The 18,302-nt window shown below is 34.7% G+C and overlaps 2 protein-coding genes across 2 annotated transcripts; both read left to right on the top strand.

The window, feature by feature from the left end:
• Positions 1-4,348: 4,348 nt before the first annotated feature.
• LOC107795190 (uncharacterized) lies at positions 4,349-5,160 on the top strand. The gene is made up of 2 exons (XM_016617775.1): positions 4,349-4,760; positions 4,880-5,160. The coding sequence occupies exons 1-2, from the start codon at positions 4,349-4,351 to the stop codon at positions 5,158-5,160; spliced, it is 693 nt and encodes a 230-aa protein (XP_016473261.1).
• A 5,872-nt stretch (positions 5,161-11,032) lies between these two features.
• On the top strand, positions 11,033-17,431 carry LOC107795188 (zinc transporter ZTP29). The gene is made up of 12 exons (XM_016617773.2): positions 11,033-11,419; positions 11,831-11,889; positions 12,376-12,468; positions 12,573-12,662; positions 12,751-12,832; positions 14,372-14,427; positions 14,836-14,892; positions 15,438-15,478; positions 15,914-15,981; positions 16,091-16,147; positions 16,246-16,363; positions 16,982-17,431. Exons 1-12 carry the CDS (start codon positions 11,356-11,358, stop codon positions 17,025-17,027), a joined length of 831 nt encoding a protein of 276 aa, XP_016473259.2. The 5' UTR covers positions 11,033-11,355; the 3' UTR covers positions 17,028-17,431.
• Positions 17,432-18,302: the final 871 nt, after the last annotated feature.

The following is an 18,302-nucleotide window of genomic DNA, read 5'->3' as shown; positions in this document are numbered from 1 at the left end:
AGAGCTCCAAAAGGCAAATTGAATATCTTAAGAAAGAATTTGAGATGAAAGATCTTGGAAAAGTAAAATTTTGTCTTGGTCTGCAAATTGAATATTTAGCAAACGAGATCTTTATCCATCAATCTGCCTATATAGAAAGGGTCTTTAAGCTTTTACATGGACAAAGCGCACCCATTAAGTAGACCAATGGGTGTTCTATCACTTGAAGTGAGTAAGGATCCGTTCCGAACTCAAGAAGAGGATGAGGAACTCCTTGGTCCTGAAATACTCTATCTCAGTGCAATTGGTGCACTTATGTATCTTGCTAATTGGTGCACTTATGTATCTTGCTAATGCTAACAAAGGTGGTGCAGATCGTATTGGTTATGCAGATGCAGGTTATTTATCCGATCCCCATAAAGCTCGATCTCAAATCGGGTATGTATTTACATGTGGAGGTATTGTCATATCATGGCGCTTCACAAAGCAATCTATTGCTGCTATTTCTTCAAATCATGCTGAGATAATAGCTATTCATGAAGCAAGTAGAGAATGCGTATGGTTGAGATCAGTAGTTCATTTTATTCGAGAAAAATGTGGGTTGAAATGTGATAAAAAACCAACAATATTATACGAAGACAATGCTACATACATAACCCAATTAAAGGGATGATTTATAAAAGAAGCTAGAACGAAACACATTTCACTAAAATTATTCTACATACATGATCTTCAGAAAAATGGTGACATCGATGTGCAATAAATTCGTTCAAGGGACAATCCAACAGATTTGTTCACTTTGCCAACTTCAACTTTTAAGAAGATGGTATATAAGATTGGAATGCGGAAGCTCAAATATTTGGAACAAGGTTTTCATCAGGGGGAGTGAAATACGCGTTGTACTCTTTTTTCCTTACTAAGGTTTTTCCCATGGGTTTTTCTTATAAGGTTTTTAATGAGGCAGCTAGAATTGCGTATTACTAAATATGTGTACTCTTTTTCCTTCACTAGGATTTTTTTCCACTGGGTTTTTCCTAGTAAGGTTTTAACGAGGCACAATATCTTTTAATGAACATCCAAGGGGGAGTGTTATAAATATATTATATTATGGATGTTCATTTAGTACTCCGTTGTAAATAAGCTTGACTCTACCGTAAATATGTTTATCTATTTAGTACTCTATTGGAAATAAGCCTCCTGAAGAAGCTTATCCTTTCGGTAATCCGTTATGGATAAATATTACCTCTAGTAAAAGATTATCTATATTTGGTATAGTAGCAGTTTACAAGCAGCTTACACAACAGCTTACACATTAACTTAGAGTAGCAGCTTACAAGCAGCTTGCACAACAGCTTACACAGCAGTTTGCAGTAGCAGCTTACACAATAACTTTCTTTCTTCTATAAATAGAGGAGAATTCAGTTTATTATGTACATGAGTTTGAAGTTGAATAATATATCAATCTCTCTCTATACTTGTATTCGATTTCTTTACTTTACCGTCTTTATTTTATAACACTTTATGCTTTATCTTTTCTGGGCTTAATTATTTTCCAAATGCCCCTTTTTGACTGATTTTCATTGTTGTTACTAGTTGCGAAGACCAGATGTGTTATTTATTATATTGTTTTGAATGGTGGGAGCCTAATTGTGGCTTAAGGCGTAGATACAGCTCTTTGTGAAAAAGTAAAGAGAAGCAATATGCCCACTCTTCCCCTCTTTCCCGCACTAGTTGAGATGCACTTTGTGCGTAGGATAAACCCTTATTCTGTACTTCTTTTTTGCTAACATTCCGTAGTTGGAATGAATTGGCCGATTAATCTGAATTCGTGCTGCTTAGGACACATTAATGAAAGAAGCGCTTTGAAGTAATTTCTCTATTTTCAGCGGTGATAACCTACCTTGTGCCATTCCTTTGTGGTCTTATTCTATACTTGTATACCAAATTTTGCATTCCTAATTGTTCATCTATATAGCTGTTAATTTTAAGCTAAACATGCCATGAATCCCTATGGTTACTGGAGGTTGAAAGAGATTATTATCGTTCTATCAGGTTATCTGCATAGAGAGTAGTGGCGAAACCAGGAAATTCACTAAGGGTATCCTTTGTCAATGGGTTATGTAAGAGTGTTCAAAGTCTATTTTTAATCAATAACAAGTAATATTTTATCTTATACGTGGTATAATTTTTCGACTAAGGGTGGTCAATTCCAACATAACTTCGCCCCCGATAGAGAGTATGTATGAGCTAGTTTCTGAAGCAACTTCAGGTTTGATAAGTTAGGAACTGAATCATAGTCTTTGAAGTCGAGATTTGTGCTTCCCCACCGGCCACAACTTCAATGGGTACTGCCCTTGAACAGTGAGTTTTTTTCCAATTTGAAAACAACTTATTAGCATTGGGAAAAAGATAAATCATATCTGTGTTGTGTTGATCGGAAGTAGCAGGTGCTTGATAAAATAATTAAGGCATGCATAAGTTAGCCCGGAGACAACCGTTATAAGAAGAGAAAAAAAGGGAAGACGAAGAAGATTTTATGAGATTCTGGACTTGCTTAAAAAGGAAATTCCCAATTAAACAGTCATTTTTTCCAATTCTGGGATAACTTTTTCAGTCGGCTGTTGATCAGCATAGCAATGATACTTTTTTTTTTCTTCCCATTATTAACTATTTTAATATATCTATTTTGTATATAGAAGTACTGAAACTACAAAAATATTAGGGTCAATTATGTGTTTATGGATATTCCAACTATAAGTCCTTATTAAATGAAAAATAAAATACTGGTTTATTACCTCCGCTTTGGTTCTATAAAAGACTAGACAGAGAAGTCTTTAGAAGTTTCCGTGCTTTAGTTTGACTGTTAAATGTCATTAAAAATAAGTTTTTTGATGAGATCAATTTTTTGTTGTTCAATTATCAGCTTCTCTATAACATCACTGTATAACAACACTTCACTATATAAGTTAAGTTTTTCCGGAACCAATTCTCATGTTATGTTATAATATATGTTCTCTATAACAGCACTTCGCTATAATATCCAAAAATATTCGGAACAAATGAGGTTGTTATAGAGAGGTTTGACTGTAATCCGAAAGCTACCATCAAAGAGGAAAAAGTATGTATATTCTTATTTTCCCTTGCTAGATACCTTTTTTATTGTGTTTTCGTATATTTATTTTTATGTTTCAAAATAGTGTCAGCGATTTTTTCCTGAACTATCTTCTACATAAAAAAAAACAATATATATACGACACTTGGAATCTTGTAATTCTCTCGGTGATTATTTGAACAAAAAAAGCATGAATTCCCATAATTTCTTTCCTAAACTGTGGGGAAAAAGAAAATAGTAGCAAAAGAGACAAATAAGAGGGATAGAGTGTGTTATAAAAAAATTCTCATAATAGGGAATTCTTTAGAACAGATAATTAGTACATTTTTTCTTGTCATTTATTGACTTACTATAATCAATTAATTTTAACTAAGAAATTTAGCCATACTTTTATGTATTTTCCATGCATTGTCAACATCATTTAATTCATGGTTTGTGATATAGTTTAATTTGATTAATAGTATTTATTGCCTTTAATTACATTTACAAACAATGATTTTTTTTGCTTTTAATTATATCCATTTATTACAACATACAAATCATATCATTCGAATTTCATTGTCTTCAAAATAATTCGAGGTCTATATCTGTAATTCGAGAATTTTGATTTGAGCAAATGAAGTTGTAAAGCTTCATACTTCTTCGACTTCCATTTTTGAAAGGCTAAGACTTTAAAATATAACAACTCCGCGTACTATTAACATATTAACTTACCTAGAGCTTTTGAACTTAGGTGGGTTTTGCAAAAGAAAAAATTAAACGACTCTCATACATACATATTGAGATTTAAGCTTTGGTAGTTAGAATTATTATTGGGAAGAAAAAACCAGAAATCATATCCTAATTCTAACAATCCGTGGAGATTTACTTAGAGATAGAGAAGAGGGGTGAAGAAGAAGAAGAAGAAGAAGAAGAAGAAGGGTGAAGAATGTCGTGCATATTATGTGTATGTGATTAGAATATAGGGGGACATAATTAATGGGTTAGGGGACATAAATTAATGGGGTTGGTAAGATGATTATAATATAAGGAGACATAGGTTAGTGGGTTAGTGTGGGAGGAATAAATATATATGTTAAGTGTATAATATATACATGTACAAAAGCTTAATGTAAAAGAACACACGGGAGATTGGTTCTTCAAATCAGATTTTTTTCTCTCAATTTCGTACATGGTATCAGAGCAATAAGTTCGATCCAACAGTCCAACCATCAAGTCAATTTACATCAGATTCATCATCATAATCAATAACCTAAAATGTCTGAAACAACCATCACGTATACGGGTGATACGAACAATGCTGCAAAACCAGTCAGCTATGATGTCAATCACCCTTATCATCTCAACAACTCTGATTCACCTGGAATGACTCTAATCAACACTATGTTTAATGGAAGAGGATACCCAGGGTGGAGGAGATCTATTCTCCTGTCTTTGTTAGCCAAGAAGAAACTTGGTTTCATCAATGGAGCATGTCTATCTCCAGACCATGAACAATGGAGTTGTGTGAATGACATGGTCATCTCTTGGATCCTAAATGCTCTCTCAAAGGATATTGCAGACAATGTGATATACTCCAAAGCTGCAAAAGAACTTTGGGACAGCTTGGAGCAGAGATTTGGGAGATCAAATGGAGCCAAGCTTTATCATCTGCAGAAGGAGTTATCAGGTTTAGTACAGGGAAAAACAGTGATATTGAAGCATACTTCACTAAGCTCAAACGACTGTGGGATGAATTAAATGCTTTAAATGTTATCATATGTTGCTCATGTGTTTGTGTTTGTGAAGGAAAGGCAAAGTTGACTAAGTTTCTTGAGGATCAGAGATTGATCAAATTTCTAATGGGATTAAATGACATCTATGCACAAGCAAGAGGAAATATCCTCATGATAAACCCTTTGCCTAGAATGGATATTGCTTATTCACTTCTCTTGCAAGATGAAAATCAAAGAGAAGTTTATGCAAATGCACATTTTAATTCTGATTCAGTATCAGTCATGGCAACTGGAGAGGCCAAGCAGCCTAATGCACAACTTCTAGCTGATTTTGCAGCTTTTATGATCACATGACAAGGGAAGAATTATCAAAAATTTAGAAGCCAAACACAAAGAGGAGCAACCATATCACCCAAATATAATAACTCAGGGCAAAAGTTTGTTAAATTTCAGCAAAGGTTTAAAGGGAAAAAGAAGTACAATCCAAATGTGTTTTGTACTTATTGTAGAAAAATATGACATACACAAGAGGATTGATATAGAATTATTGGATTTCCAGAAGATTTTAAGTTCACCAATCACAAAGGTAATCAAACTCAAATTAAAGGAAATACAGTCCTAACACATGATGAACGTGAGAATTCAGCAGGACAAAGCACTGAGCTCAACAACAGTAATTTTGGACAGCAACTCAGTAAGGAATAAATTGCAGAAATGATGCACATGTATAAGCAGACAAAGTTAGCACAGGCATGAAATACAGGAATCAATGCTAATGCAGTTGCTGGTACTATTCTAAAATACTCAGGTTCAGTGTTTACTAGTCTAAAATTAGAAACCTGGATCATTGATTCAGGTGCCTCAGAGCATATGTGTTTTGATCCTAATTCTTTCATGTTTCTAACTCCACTTCCTGTACCTTTGAATATCAGTTTACTTAACTCTTTCAAGGTGATTGTTACTCATATAGGGAGTATTTCTATTCTGCCAGGTCATATCCTGAACAATGTGTTACATGTTTCAGATTTCAAATATAACTTATTATCAGTTAATAGGTTTTGTATTCAGTTCAAGTATGATGTCATATTCACATCTATTGGGTGTGTGTTGCAGGGCCTTTTAATGAAGAGTCCACAAGTTTTTGGTGAAGTTAGAGAGGGACTCTACTTATTGGAACCAAGTAGCCTTAAGTCTAAGGGGTTATTCAGTAGTAATGTACCTTCAATTCCAAAAGAAAGAAATCACGTTTTAAAGTCTGTTTCTTTTTCTAGTCAAGTTTAAGTTAATGGTACTCCTGATGTTAAACTTTGGCATGTAAGATTGAGACACTCTGTTTCTTTTTCTAGTCCAGTTCAAGTGAATGGTACTCCTGATGTTAAACTTTGGCATGTAAGATTAGGACACTCTGTTTCTTTTTCTAGTCCACTTCAAGTTAATGGTACTCCTGATGTTAAACTTTGGTATGTAAGATTGGGACACCTTCCATTTTCAGCAATGAAACATTTAGATTTTCTTCATTGTAAGTCAAATTCTGAGTTTATCTGTGATGTTTGTCATAGGGTTAAGCAAACCAGGAATCCTTTTCCTGTCAGTAGCATAAAATCCAAACATATATTTGAACTTATACATGTAGACACATGGGGACCTTATAAGTCAAATACTTACAATGGATTTAGATATTTCCTTACTGTAGTAGATGACTATAGTAGAGGAACATGGACATTTTTATTAAGTGCAAAAAGCAATGCTTTTCCTATGCTTAAATATTTTGTCTATGGTTGAAAGGCAATTCAATGTGAAAGTCAGAATGATAAGATCTGACAATGCATTAGAACTGGGAAAAGGTACACAAGAGGCAACTTTCCTATCTTCAGAAGAAATTCTACACCAACTGTCTTGTATAGCAACCCCTCAACAGAATGGAATTGTTGAAAGGAAGCATAGATACCTCTTAGAGATTGCAAGAGGGTTAATGTTTCAATCCAAGCTACACATGTCATATTGGGGTGAATCTATCTTAACTGCCACACATCTTATTAATGGGATGCCTTCTAGTGTCCTTAAAGGAAACACATCATATGAGGTTTTATTTCAAGAGAAACCCAAGTATGATCATTTAAGGAATTTTGGATCCCTCTGTTATGCTTCTACAATAGCCCATGGAAGAGGCAAGTTAGATGATAGGGCAACTGCTTGTGTTTTGCTTGGTTATCCGCTTCATCAGAAAGGATATAAGCTATTGGAATTGTCCATAGGAAGAGTATTTGTGTCAAGGGATATGAAATTTCATGAATCACACTTCCCTTTTATTGAAACCAGCACATCACAACATCCTATATTCCTAAGCTCAATATTTACTACAGAACCTACATATTCACCTTCATCACAGAATCAATCCTCACCCATCTCTTTAGAACCTGAAGTTTGTGATATTTTCTCCTTACCATCACTAAGTTCTTCATACACTCCCTCTCATCACCAATTGTCTACTAGCCCAATTCCTTTTCAATCTATCCTAGATACACCACACACTACCTCACATGTTTCTATACCCAAGCAACCTACACCATTGAGAAAGTCAGGAAGAGTTTCCAATCAACCAACCTACTTGAAAGATTATGTATGCAGTAATATCATGTTCACAAATGTAGCAACAACTTGTTTCACTCAACCAAGTAAGCCTAGGGAATTCTATTTCTTTTCTCTGTCACCCAATAATCAACATGTGTTGCAATCCCTCTCTACTCTCACAGAACCTAATAGTTTTGGATAGGCTTGTCAACATCCATGTTGGATAGAAGCTATGAATTCAAAGCTTACAGCTCTAGAAGACAACCACACATGGGATGTGGTTGAATTACCTAAAGGAAACAAGTCTCTACCTTGCAAATGGGTGTACAAGGTAAAATATTTGTCGGATGGAAGAATTGAAAGGTTGAAGGCAAGGCTGGTGGTCAGGGGGGATGTCCAAAGAGAAGGAATAGATTATAGTGAGACTTTTTCACCAGTGGTGAAAATGACAACCATAAGGTGTTTACTCACTATTGCAGCCAAAAGAGATTGGAATGTGTGCCAATTAGATGTCAACAATGCATTTTTGCATGGGGATCTACAAGAGGAGGTGTACATGAGGTTTTCAGCAGGCTTAACACCTCCTAGTCCTAAGCATGTTTGTTTACTAAGGAAGTCATTGTATGGTTTAAAACAAACTTCCGGGCAATGGTATGCTAGGATTGCAGGAGCTTTGAGTTTTAAAGGGTATTCTTCATCATTAAACGATTACTCACTATTTTTTAAACGGACATGAAACCTGATTTCTATCCTAGCTGTCTATGTAGATGACATACTGCTTACTGGAGAGGACTTGGAAGAAATTCAGCATATCAAGGGTTTTCTAAACAGTGAATTCAAGGTAAAAAATCTAGGAGACATGCATTATTTTTTAGGGATAGAAATTCTACGAGAAAATGAAGGTTTTATTGTAAGCCAAAGGAGATTTACCCTAGATATGCTGGAGGAAATTTGATATATTTTATTTGCCACAAGTCAGTTCTCCTCTTGATCCTTCCTCCAAGCTTCAAGCTGATGATGGGCACCCTTTATAATATCCAACAGTATTTCGTCATCTGGTTGGCAAGTTGAACTATCTCACTAACACTCGCCCTAACCTTTCTTTCGCAGTCCTTACCCTCAGTCAGTACATGCAGAGACCATGTAAGTCTCATTTCTCTACTGCCTTACGAGTGCTCAAATATTTGAGCTGTGATCCAGGACAAGGAATTCTTCTCTCAGCAAAACACTCATTCTCCTTGCTTGCATTTTGCGATGCTGATTGGGCCTCTTGCAAGGATTCTAGGAGGTCCGTAAGTGGATTTTTCATCACACTAGGAGGAGCACCCATCTCCTGGAAATCAAAGAAACAAGTGTCAATCTCTCTATCTTCTGTAGAGGCAGAATACAGATCGATGAGAAGAGTAACTGCAGAACTTACATGGTTAGTTAGACTTCTTGAAGATCTCTCTGCACCAGTACGTCTTCCCATACCTCTTCACTCTGACAGCAAGACAGCCATTCATATCGCCCGTGACCCTGTCTTTCAGGAACACACAAAACATGTAGAAATTGACTGTCATTTTGTGCGTCAACAGTTCCTTTCTGGTTTAATTACTCTTTCTTTTGTTCCATCTAAATACCAACTGGCGGATCTCTTCACAAAGACACTTTCTGGGATTTCTCACTCCGAGATTTTGAGCAAGTTAGGGGTCACAAAGTTACCCTCCAACTTGAGGGGGGATGTTGGGAAGAAGAAACCAGAAACCATATCCTAATTCTAACAATCTATGGAGATTTACTTAGAGATAGAGAAGAAGGGTGAAGAAGAAGAAGGGTGAAGAATATAGTGCATATTATGTGTTTAGAATATAGGGGGACATAATTAATGGGTTAGGGGACATAAATTAGTGGGGTTAGTAAGATGATTATAATATAAGGAGACATAAGTTAGTGGGTTAATGTGGGAGGAATAAATATATATGTTAAGTGTATAATATATATACATGTACAAAGCTCAATGTAAAAGAACACACGAGAGATTGGTTCTTCAAATCCAATTTTTTTCTCTCAATTTCGTACAATTATCTCACATATTGTACTAATAAAAGTTAGAACATGACCAACAGGATAATTAGTGTGTGCGTAACCAAAAAATTATTAAAATATGATATTATTTGCGTGATCTCTAACTTTTGACGTCCGCTTGCCCCACGGGCAGAACTTTAAGGTCAAAAGTTACAAGTATTACCCATGAGGAAAGTAAGGGACTATACTTGTTAAACTTGAAGTTTAAGCGGGGACAAAAATTCAACACTATCCATTTTGAGGATTATTTGTATACTTCCCCGTGAATAATTGTCCAAGCCTACAACAACAACAACAAACCCAGTATAATCTCACGAGTGGGGTCTGGAAATGGTAATGTGTACACAAACCTTACCTCTATCTTAAGGGTAGAGAGACTGTTTCCGATAGATCCCCGGCTAAAGAAAAAAAAAAAGAAAGCAGTAACAACCAACAATACCAATTATAAATTGTCCAAGCCTAAATAAAACACAGGGAAACTTCTAGCTATATCCATTTATAAGTAGCTTATTATATAAATTGATCAATTCATAAAATATTACTAATATTAGCCAATTAGCTATTTGTAGCCAATAAAGGGTCAAAATTTTGCTTTTTGTGAGTAAGTATTATTAAAATAGACTGGGTACATCGTAAGGAGCTTGAATCTCAGTTTTGGGATGATTTGGTGGAGTTTTGAGGTGGTATGAATTGAAAATTCGAAGTAGAAGATGAACATGAAAAAATGTTATGTGTATCACATATGTATCATATTTGTATCACATGTATATCCACGTCTACCTATGTGTGAGATACATGTGTTGCAGAAGAATTTTTGGAACTCGAGTTTAACTATGAATTTTGATACCAAATTAGTCCAAATCACCTACAATCTTCCTCAAATTTTGTATATTGACTCATCTATATGTTTTCAATAAATTTCAACTATACCCATTGAAAAATATCCTTTTTTGCTTAGATTTTTGGAATCTTATATATATATATTTTTTGTATTTCATCACCTTATTTGCTACCCCATCAATGAAATTTTCTTTCCGTCTTGCATTTAATGTTGCTAGTCACTCTTAAAAATATGGAAGAAGATCTTTGCGTGTGATTCTTGGAGAGAAGGAACCTTATTTATTTGTATTTTTAATTTTTATATGTGTTTGACTAGTTTTGGTAAGTCTATGATTAATGGTTAGATGTTGGTAATTGAGACTTATTTGGGACATTTATGTAAGATTCCCCAAAACATATTGAGACGTTTTAAAATATAGCCACTATCTTTTTAAAAAAAAAATTCTAGTTTGTGACATATTCAACCATTTAAGCATTTTTCAAGAACATTTGAAATTTTGTCGATGACCTATGGTTTGACTTAATCTTAAATTCTTAATTACAAATTACCCAACAAAATGTGAATATGACTTAATTTTAAAAACTCGAGAAGGTACAATTGCAATTAAAGATAAATCATGGTTCCTAAACTAAACAATTATCCTAAAGAAACCAATTAATGGTTGCTGACAAACAGACAAAGTACAAAACGAATCCAATAGAATTAATAACTCACCATATGGTAAAGCAACAAGTCAAAGTTTCTAATATCTTGAACCCCTCCATTACCATAATCTCTTTTCTTTAACTGTACATATTCTCTTCTTTGCCCCACTCCTGAAGGGAACTGAGCTGAGCTACTACTTATATATTTGAGTAATCTTTTAATCTTGGGGGTCTCCAAGATTTGATATTTAAGAGACATCTTCTTTCCTAAAACTTATATTTTTCATTCTTGATATCAATCTCCAAACACCCATTTGCTTCATCTAAAGAATAGCAGAAAAAAATAGGAGCAAAACCCCAGATTTGTTTTGGGGATAAATTGACTTTTCTTGGAATATATAGGGGTTTTGGAGCAAAGGGTATTCTATGGATTCTCAAATTCTTGTTGCTCTTGGTCTTTCTATGTTGGGTGGCTTAAGTACCTCTCTAGGTAAGTAAAAAAGCTATTTTTTTGGTTAGGAGTAGTTTATTTTTCTACTTTGCAAAAGTTCATTGATTATCAGAACCTGACATGTGCTCTTATTAATGTTTAATTTTGAGTTATTGAAGTCAAAGTTTTGGTCTTTTTAAGTGTCGTGGTTAATCCATTGGTAATTCTTGGTGTCTTTTCTAGTGAAAACCATATTGGTAAACGTAAAAATTTGATTTTTGTACACAATTTGCACTTCGCTCATAAAAACTGAATAAAACACATTGAGGACTGATGGTGCTATTACTTTAAGGTTATTTACATATTCTTTTGTGTGTTTTCAGTTTTCTTGAGTGTTTAAAGCTATGAGAAGTCTCCCTTAAGAAGGTTTAATGATTTGAATCAAATTATTTGTTATCTTTTTTGGAGCAGGGGCACTTTTTGTGGTTATTAGCCAGACTCCTAACTTGAAGATGCTAGGACTTTTACAGGTGATTGTTAATTGTATTTGCAAGAATGTTAGTAGAAGTGAAATGGTTAATTTCAGTGATTCATGGTTTTGGTTGTCACTTCCTTGTTTATGCATGCTAACTTCATATATGTTTACTGTTAGTATTTTATATTCATTACGGGATTGAGTATTTTGAAGGGGAGTCTTGCTGCAACGTTAGGAGTTGCCGCCACGTGACAAAGAGGTAACAACCTCTTGCAGAAATGCAAGGTAAGGTTGCGCACAATAGACTCAATGTGGTCCGGCCCTTCTTCGGACCCCGCGCATAGCGGGAGCTTTAATGCACTGGGCCTCCCTTTCTAGATTGAGTATTTAAAATTTCAACAGAAGAAAAGGACCATTTGATTGTTAAGTTACTGATGATTTTAAGCTTTCGGGGATTTGAAGAACTCGTTATGTTCAGTGTGCATAAATGTTAGAGGTACATAGCAGAGTATAGACTTGAATAGTTTCTCCCATTTTGCAGGGATTTGCTGCTGGTCTTATGCTCAGCATATCATTCTTTGACTTAGCTCATAATGCTATAAACTCCATCGGCTTTTTGAAGGGAAACCTCTGGGTGAGTTATCTCCAGTTTTATTCTGAATTTTATCGGTTTGTTTTCCACCAAAAGAAGAAACATATAGTTCTTGTCTGTTAATTGCAAATCTTTTGGCCCATCAGTTTTTTGCAGGAGTTATCTTTTTTGCTCTTGTTTCACATTTCATCCCAGAACCTACGCTTGCACCCATTTCAGGTGCCAAAGGCAAAAAGGTATGATTTTGATTTGTTTTCTACACGAGAAAGTCTCGTTCATGCAAAAAGTAGTTTAGAATAAAAATGGTTTTCTGCTTGAGAACAGAAAGACGGAGATGAAAGGAGTAAGGATATGATGAAGAAGCATCGCCGCCAAGTTTTATTTAGTGGAATCATCACAGCAGTAGGTCAGTGTGCTGTATTTGTTTGCTGATAATTCCCATAAATTTGACCAGCCTTCGTTGTTTTTCTTTTATGCTGTAAACCTCCTTCTGAGTTCTCATTTTGAGAACTCAAAACTGTTTGTGAACTAGGTCTGATTAAGTTCTATGAGTGGAAGCCTATTTTTTATGCTTCTTGTTGTTTCAGAGTCTTATGACAAACATTTTGATGCAAGAGCACATATATGTTTAAAATAAATCTTGCTTACTCTTCATCTTTATGTCTCTGTAGTAGCACTCCACGTTCGTGGGAAGTTTTATTAGGAAGTTAACTTAGATTGATAATAAGTAGATTGCACCCAAATAAAGCATAATCTCGAGCAATCGTTAAGAGGGATATATTGAGAGCTGCGTAATCTTATCCGGAGTCTTGTTCAGTTGCTGCAGTTCAAGGTTACATGCTTTTTAATAGTATCCATTTCTGATATGAGAAGAATATTACAAGCTTACTCAATGTCACTTGAATTAAGTTTACCCTTCAATTAAGCTAAAACTTTTTAGTAGGTGTTAGATTTACAAAGCCTTGTAGTTAAATAATTCTCTTCCCTTCATCCCTTATTGTCTGTAGAGAATGTCTCTAATTGGACTGTATTGGTATTACTTGTGTATGCTCAGAGTAATATGTTAAGGTTCTTTCCTTGGTACAAAGTAGGTTTTCCTCAATAGTTAGTTGAATACCACACTCCGTCCCATTTTATGGGAAGGAGTTCCGAGTACTAGGGTCAAAAATTCCTAATTTTCAGTGTGAATATGGACATAAGTTCTTCAAGTTTTCTGAAATAAAATATATATTTTTGAAAAGTACATGAAAAGTACTATAAAGCAGCATAATTAATAATTTGAAATATTTAAAAAGAGTTAGAGAAAATCGTAGTAAAAGGAAAAACTATTTGACTCCCGAATAGTAATAGTATTTTACTATAATTTATCTATTGTGCAGGAGCGCCCAACCCCCCACCCCCCCAAACACGTGCTTTTTTTTGGGGGGGGGGTTTGGATATAAGGAACAGTCCCTATTGGCATGAGGTGATTTTAAATGGAGTAACGTGGTCAATGAGGATTTTTATAGCTGACTTCAACTTCTTTAGGACCGAGGCATAGTTGTTGCTGTGTTGTTGTTAAGGAACAGCCCCACGTTCTGTTACAGAATTGATGCTCATTTACCTATCAAATTTTCTTCCGTCCAATTCAAGGGACCACTTTTTCTAGTATGAGATGTTCCTAAATATTTGGGGCTTTTCTTGCAAATAAGGATTCTATACTACTTGCACATACTTCTGGCAATCAAAAGTCATTTGTCAAGTTAAATATTTTGAGCTACTTGTACCCAAATGCAATACAAGTCAAATTAACTTCTCAATCTCCATTTCCTGTTAAACTACACTTCATAGAATTAGATGAAGGGAGTAGCAATATGGAAATAAAAGAGAATGATATATGCATTTGATCCATATTGCCTATTCAATACAAGATGTATAACATGATTTTATTGGTTTTTCTATCCAGGCATAAGCTTGCATAACTTTCCTGAAGGGATGGCCGTGTTCCTTGGATCAATGAAGGTAGTCCTCCTCTCTTGATTATCTGATGTTTATAATCTTCTCTATCAATCACTTTAGTCATTGCCGCTCAACCTACAATATTTTTTTTAATTCTATGTTAATAATTGTAAGAGTGACAAAACTTCATTAATGAATAACACCTCAAATCCCAAACTAGTTGGCATCGGCCATATGAATAATCTCTATCCATTTTGCTCTATTTAGGCCTATGACATTCCATACTAAATAGTTTGTCTTCTAGGAAAATTAGGTATTCTCAAAGACTAGACATTACCTGTTAGTTGCAGAAAGAGTATGTTAGTAACTTTGTTTTGTTTGATGAGAATACATTTTGAAGTCCTTTTAGCAAAAGATCTCAGTTATAAACATATAGTAATTGTTTAAAGTTTTCATCATGCTTTTCTTTAGGGACTTCGGGTTGGTCTAAACTTGGCTCTTGCTATTGCTTTACACAACATACCAGAGGTATACTTCATTCACATTTACCAGTCTCTTATTTCCTGGTTTCTGTTTGTTTCTTGAGTGCAAGAATCCACTAGTGAACTCCTTACTACAGTTATAATGTTTGATATCTTGTCCTATCATAGTGTGTGTATATGTAGGTACTTGATTGCTTTATTAATCTTGGTTTCATTCCCTTTTGGCTCTATGAACATCTTATTCAAACTTTCTCTGCTGAGCAGATTGTTGTTGATTAAGCGTGTAACCGTTAAAGAGTATGTTAATCATAACAAAATCAATGTGCTTATCAGTTCATCCAAGAGCCATGTATGACCTATATTTCAGGATAAGACCTGTGCATATCAAGCACTTTTGATTCTTTCTCACATTTTCCATATTATACCAAATCGCCAACTGAGTTGGGTTGAGGCATAGTTGATTGAATGGTCGATTGATTGACAATGCCAGGGAAGGCATCAACTGTTGATTTTGATAAACGAGAAGGGGTTAATGTATGTGCTTTTTTTCTTTCTTTTTTCCGTTGCGGGGCCTGATTTATTTGGTTGCAGGGTGTTGCTGTTGCACTTCCAGTTTATTTTGCGACACAGAGGTAATGATTCCTAGTAGACTATCTTATGACTATTAATAAGGAATGGTAGCATCTTTTGCTATTGTGTCAATCTCGGTTTCTTTTATTAGGTCAGCTTTCTAATGATTTAATTATTGATTCCAAGCATGTAAACATATTAAGTTCAATTTTGTGAAGTCATATGAATGTAGTTTCACCACGGTATTGTGTTATCTGTACATACTTATGCTTTAGGCCTTAAGGCTATTTGAATCATAAGACTTACATTAAGGCTATTTAAATCATAAGACTTACATTAAGCTATTTAAATCATAAGACTTACATGCACATAACTAAAGTTGCTGGAAGCTTTAGAATAGAAGAAATTAAAATGCAAAGCTCATATTATTATATGTACTATTCCATCTTTTTCTTCTTACACGGTTGAAATTTATATGGAGAATCTATCTGTCTCAGTAAATGGCAGGCATTCAAATTGGCAACACTTTCAGGTCTTGCAGAGCCCCTAGGCGTAATTATTGTGGGTGAGTACCTTATATTCATGTCTTTTATCTCAAGTAAAACGCGCAGTAGATATGAACCAGTGAATAGGTTCAGAATTCAATAGTTTCATTAAACATGTATCGACTGCAGGATATTTGTTCCCAAGCAGCTTGAATCCTGAAATTCTGGAGGGCCTCCTCGGAGCAGGTTGATATGATTTTTATTTCCTTTAGTTTCCTGGTGAAAGGAGAAATATACATAAATTTGAATTACTTATTCTCTAACGGGTCTTGTGTGCTTCCCAGTGGGTGGGGTGATGGCATTTCTAACCTTACATGAGATGCTTCCATTGGCATTTGACTATGCCGGTCAGAAACGAGCTGTCAAAGCTGTGTTCTTTGGTATGGCTTTCATGTCTGCGAGGTGAGATAATCTCTTTCAAACTTCAACATCAATTCTGATAGTTAATTTTACATGTAATCATCAGCAGTTTCTTTTTTCTTTTTTTAAAATCATGCTTTTCATCTGGTGGAATCTCCTTAGCTAGATCCATTTTTTGAATGTATATCTGTACTATAGAAATGAAAATATATGAACTTTTAGATTCAATAATACTAGTATACTACTAAGCTGATACTTGTATCGTTTACCCATATTAAGAATTACTAAGGAAGAATCCACTGTTTCTACATATTTGTTGTAAAGGATGCTTCAGTTTTAAGTTTTTAGATGAGATGATCATACAATTCAAGATGGTAGCAGCGTAGATAGGGGTCTTGAGCTCTAGTCTCATTGCCACCCATTATTAGAAATAATATCCATGTTATTGGCCCAGGATAAAGAATCAGGCCCGCACGTAAGAGAACATGTTGAAGATATAATTAAATAAATAAAAGTATCCTCTCTAACAACTTAAGCTTTTAGATGAGATAATTACATAATTCAACAGAGAAAAACCGTATTCTGAATATCGATTCTGTTATATGCTTCCTTTCTTTTTCTTTTACTTCTGCTGTAGTTTTACCTTCTCTCCTATTGCAGCCTGTATTTTCTTGCGAGGTTCTTACCAGAGGACATGAGCTTGTAACTCTTCGTCATCAGTGTTTCATGAATCTTGTCGCTGAACTTTAATGGGATCTTTTCGTGGTGCCAAGCTTCAAAACTACGACATGCACTCTTAACAAAATTTGTGAGGCGTGGCGTTTGGTTTGGCGAGCTGAATGCATGAGAAGGTATAGCAGCTTCTGAGATTGTTTTATAGAAAAATAGGAGATGTACACATCTGAAATTCTCAACCAGAATCTTATATATATGAACAAGAGGAACATGAGTAAAAACATTGGAAAAGAAAGGAAAAAGAGGCAGGCAATTGAACTGTTGAAGAGTTGACTTATCAAAAAAGAGAAAAAAATGTTGAATAGTGATGTAAAATGGTGGACAGCCATTAGCTGCATATTTAATCTCCATTATATAAAATTTCCAAACTTTTACTATCTTCTATTTTGCATCTAAAGTTTCTGGAAAGAAGAGGGATGATGTTTTTCAGTAGGGATCATAGCTATTGCTATGTGAGTTAATTTGATGGATGATTTATTTTATAAAATTCATAAATCGAGTTTTTGTATAGAAAAATTAAATCATGCTTATATATCATTAAAAAAAACATTACAAAATGCTGAATCAAACTGAAAATATAAGTTGGTTTTTGGTTCTAAATTTATGGTGTGGTTTCAATGCTAACAAAGTGTGACCTATAGGTCGGGCAAGTGCTCGTATAGCCATTTTTAGGGATGCTATTTAGAGATTAGCCAGTATTTATTTTTGTCGTGAAATTTTAAATTAAATTTTTTAAGTTAAGGACAATTCAAGACATTTTTGTTCTGAAAAATTAAACTAAAAAATTGAAATTCAGGACGCACTGGCTAATTCTTAAGTAGCATCTCTTTAAAGTGACTACATGGTGTTATTTCTACTATAGGTCACGAGTTCGGGCCGTGGAAGTAGCCACTAATGCTTACATTATGGTAGTCTGTCTATATCATACCAGTAAACGCGGGATGCCGTGCGTAAACGCGGGATGCCGTGCGTAAACGCGAGATGCCGTGCGTAACGGGGTGCCCTTTTTTTCTTTGTTAACAGGCGCCTAAATATGAGACTGCAGATGTAATACACTTCATTCTGCACCTTTTTAATTTTTATTTAAAGTCAAAGAAGGATTACCTAAAACTAATTGGAGCACATTAGAGAACAACAATTACAATAACAACTAAATTCATTTAAAATCATTTTCATGATTCACATAGTACAATCTGTATATTCTTGATTGAGAAACATAAAGTTGAAGGAAAGAATTCTCAAAAAA

This window comes from Nicotiana tabacum, chromosome 9 (assembly GCF_000715075.1).
Source record: "Nicotiana tabacum cultivar K326 chromosome 9, ASM71507v2, whole genome shotgun sequence".
NCBI lineage: Eukaryota > Viridiplantae > Streptophyta > Magnoliopsida > Solanales > Solanaceae > Nicotiana > Nicotiana tabacum.
This window is presented reverse-complemented; position numbering and strand designations above follow the sequence as displayed.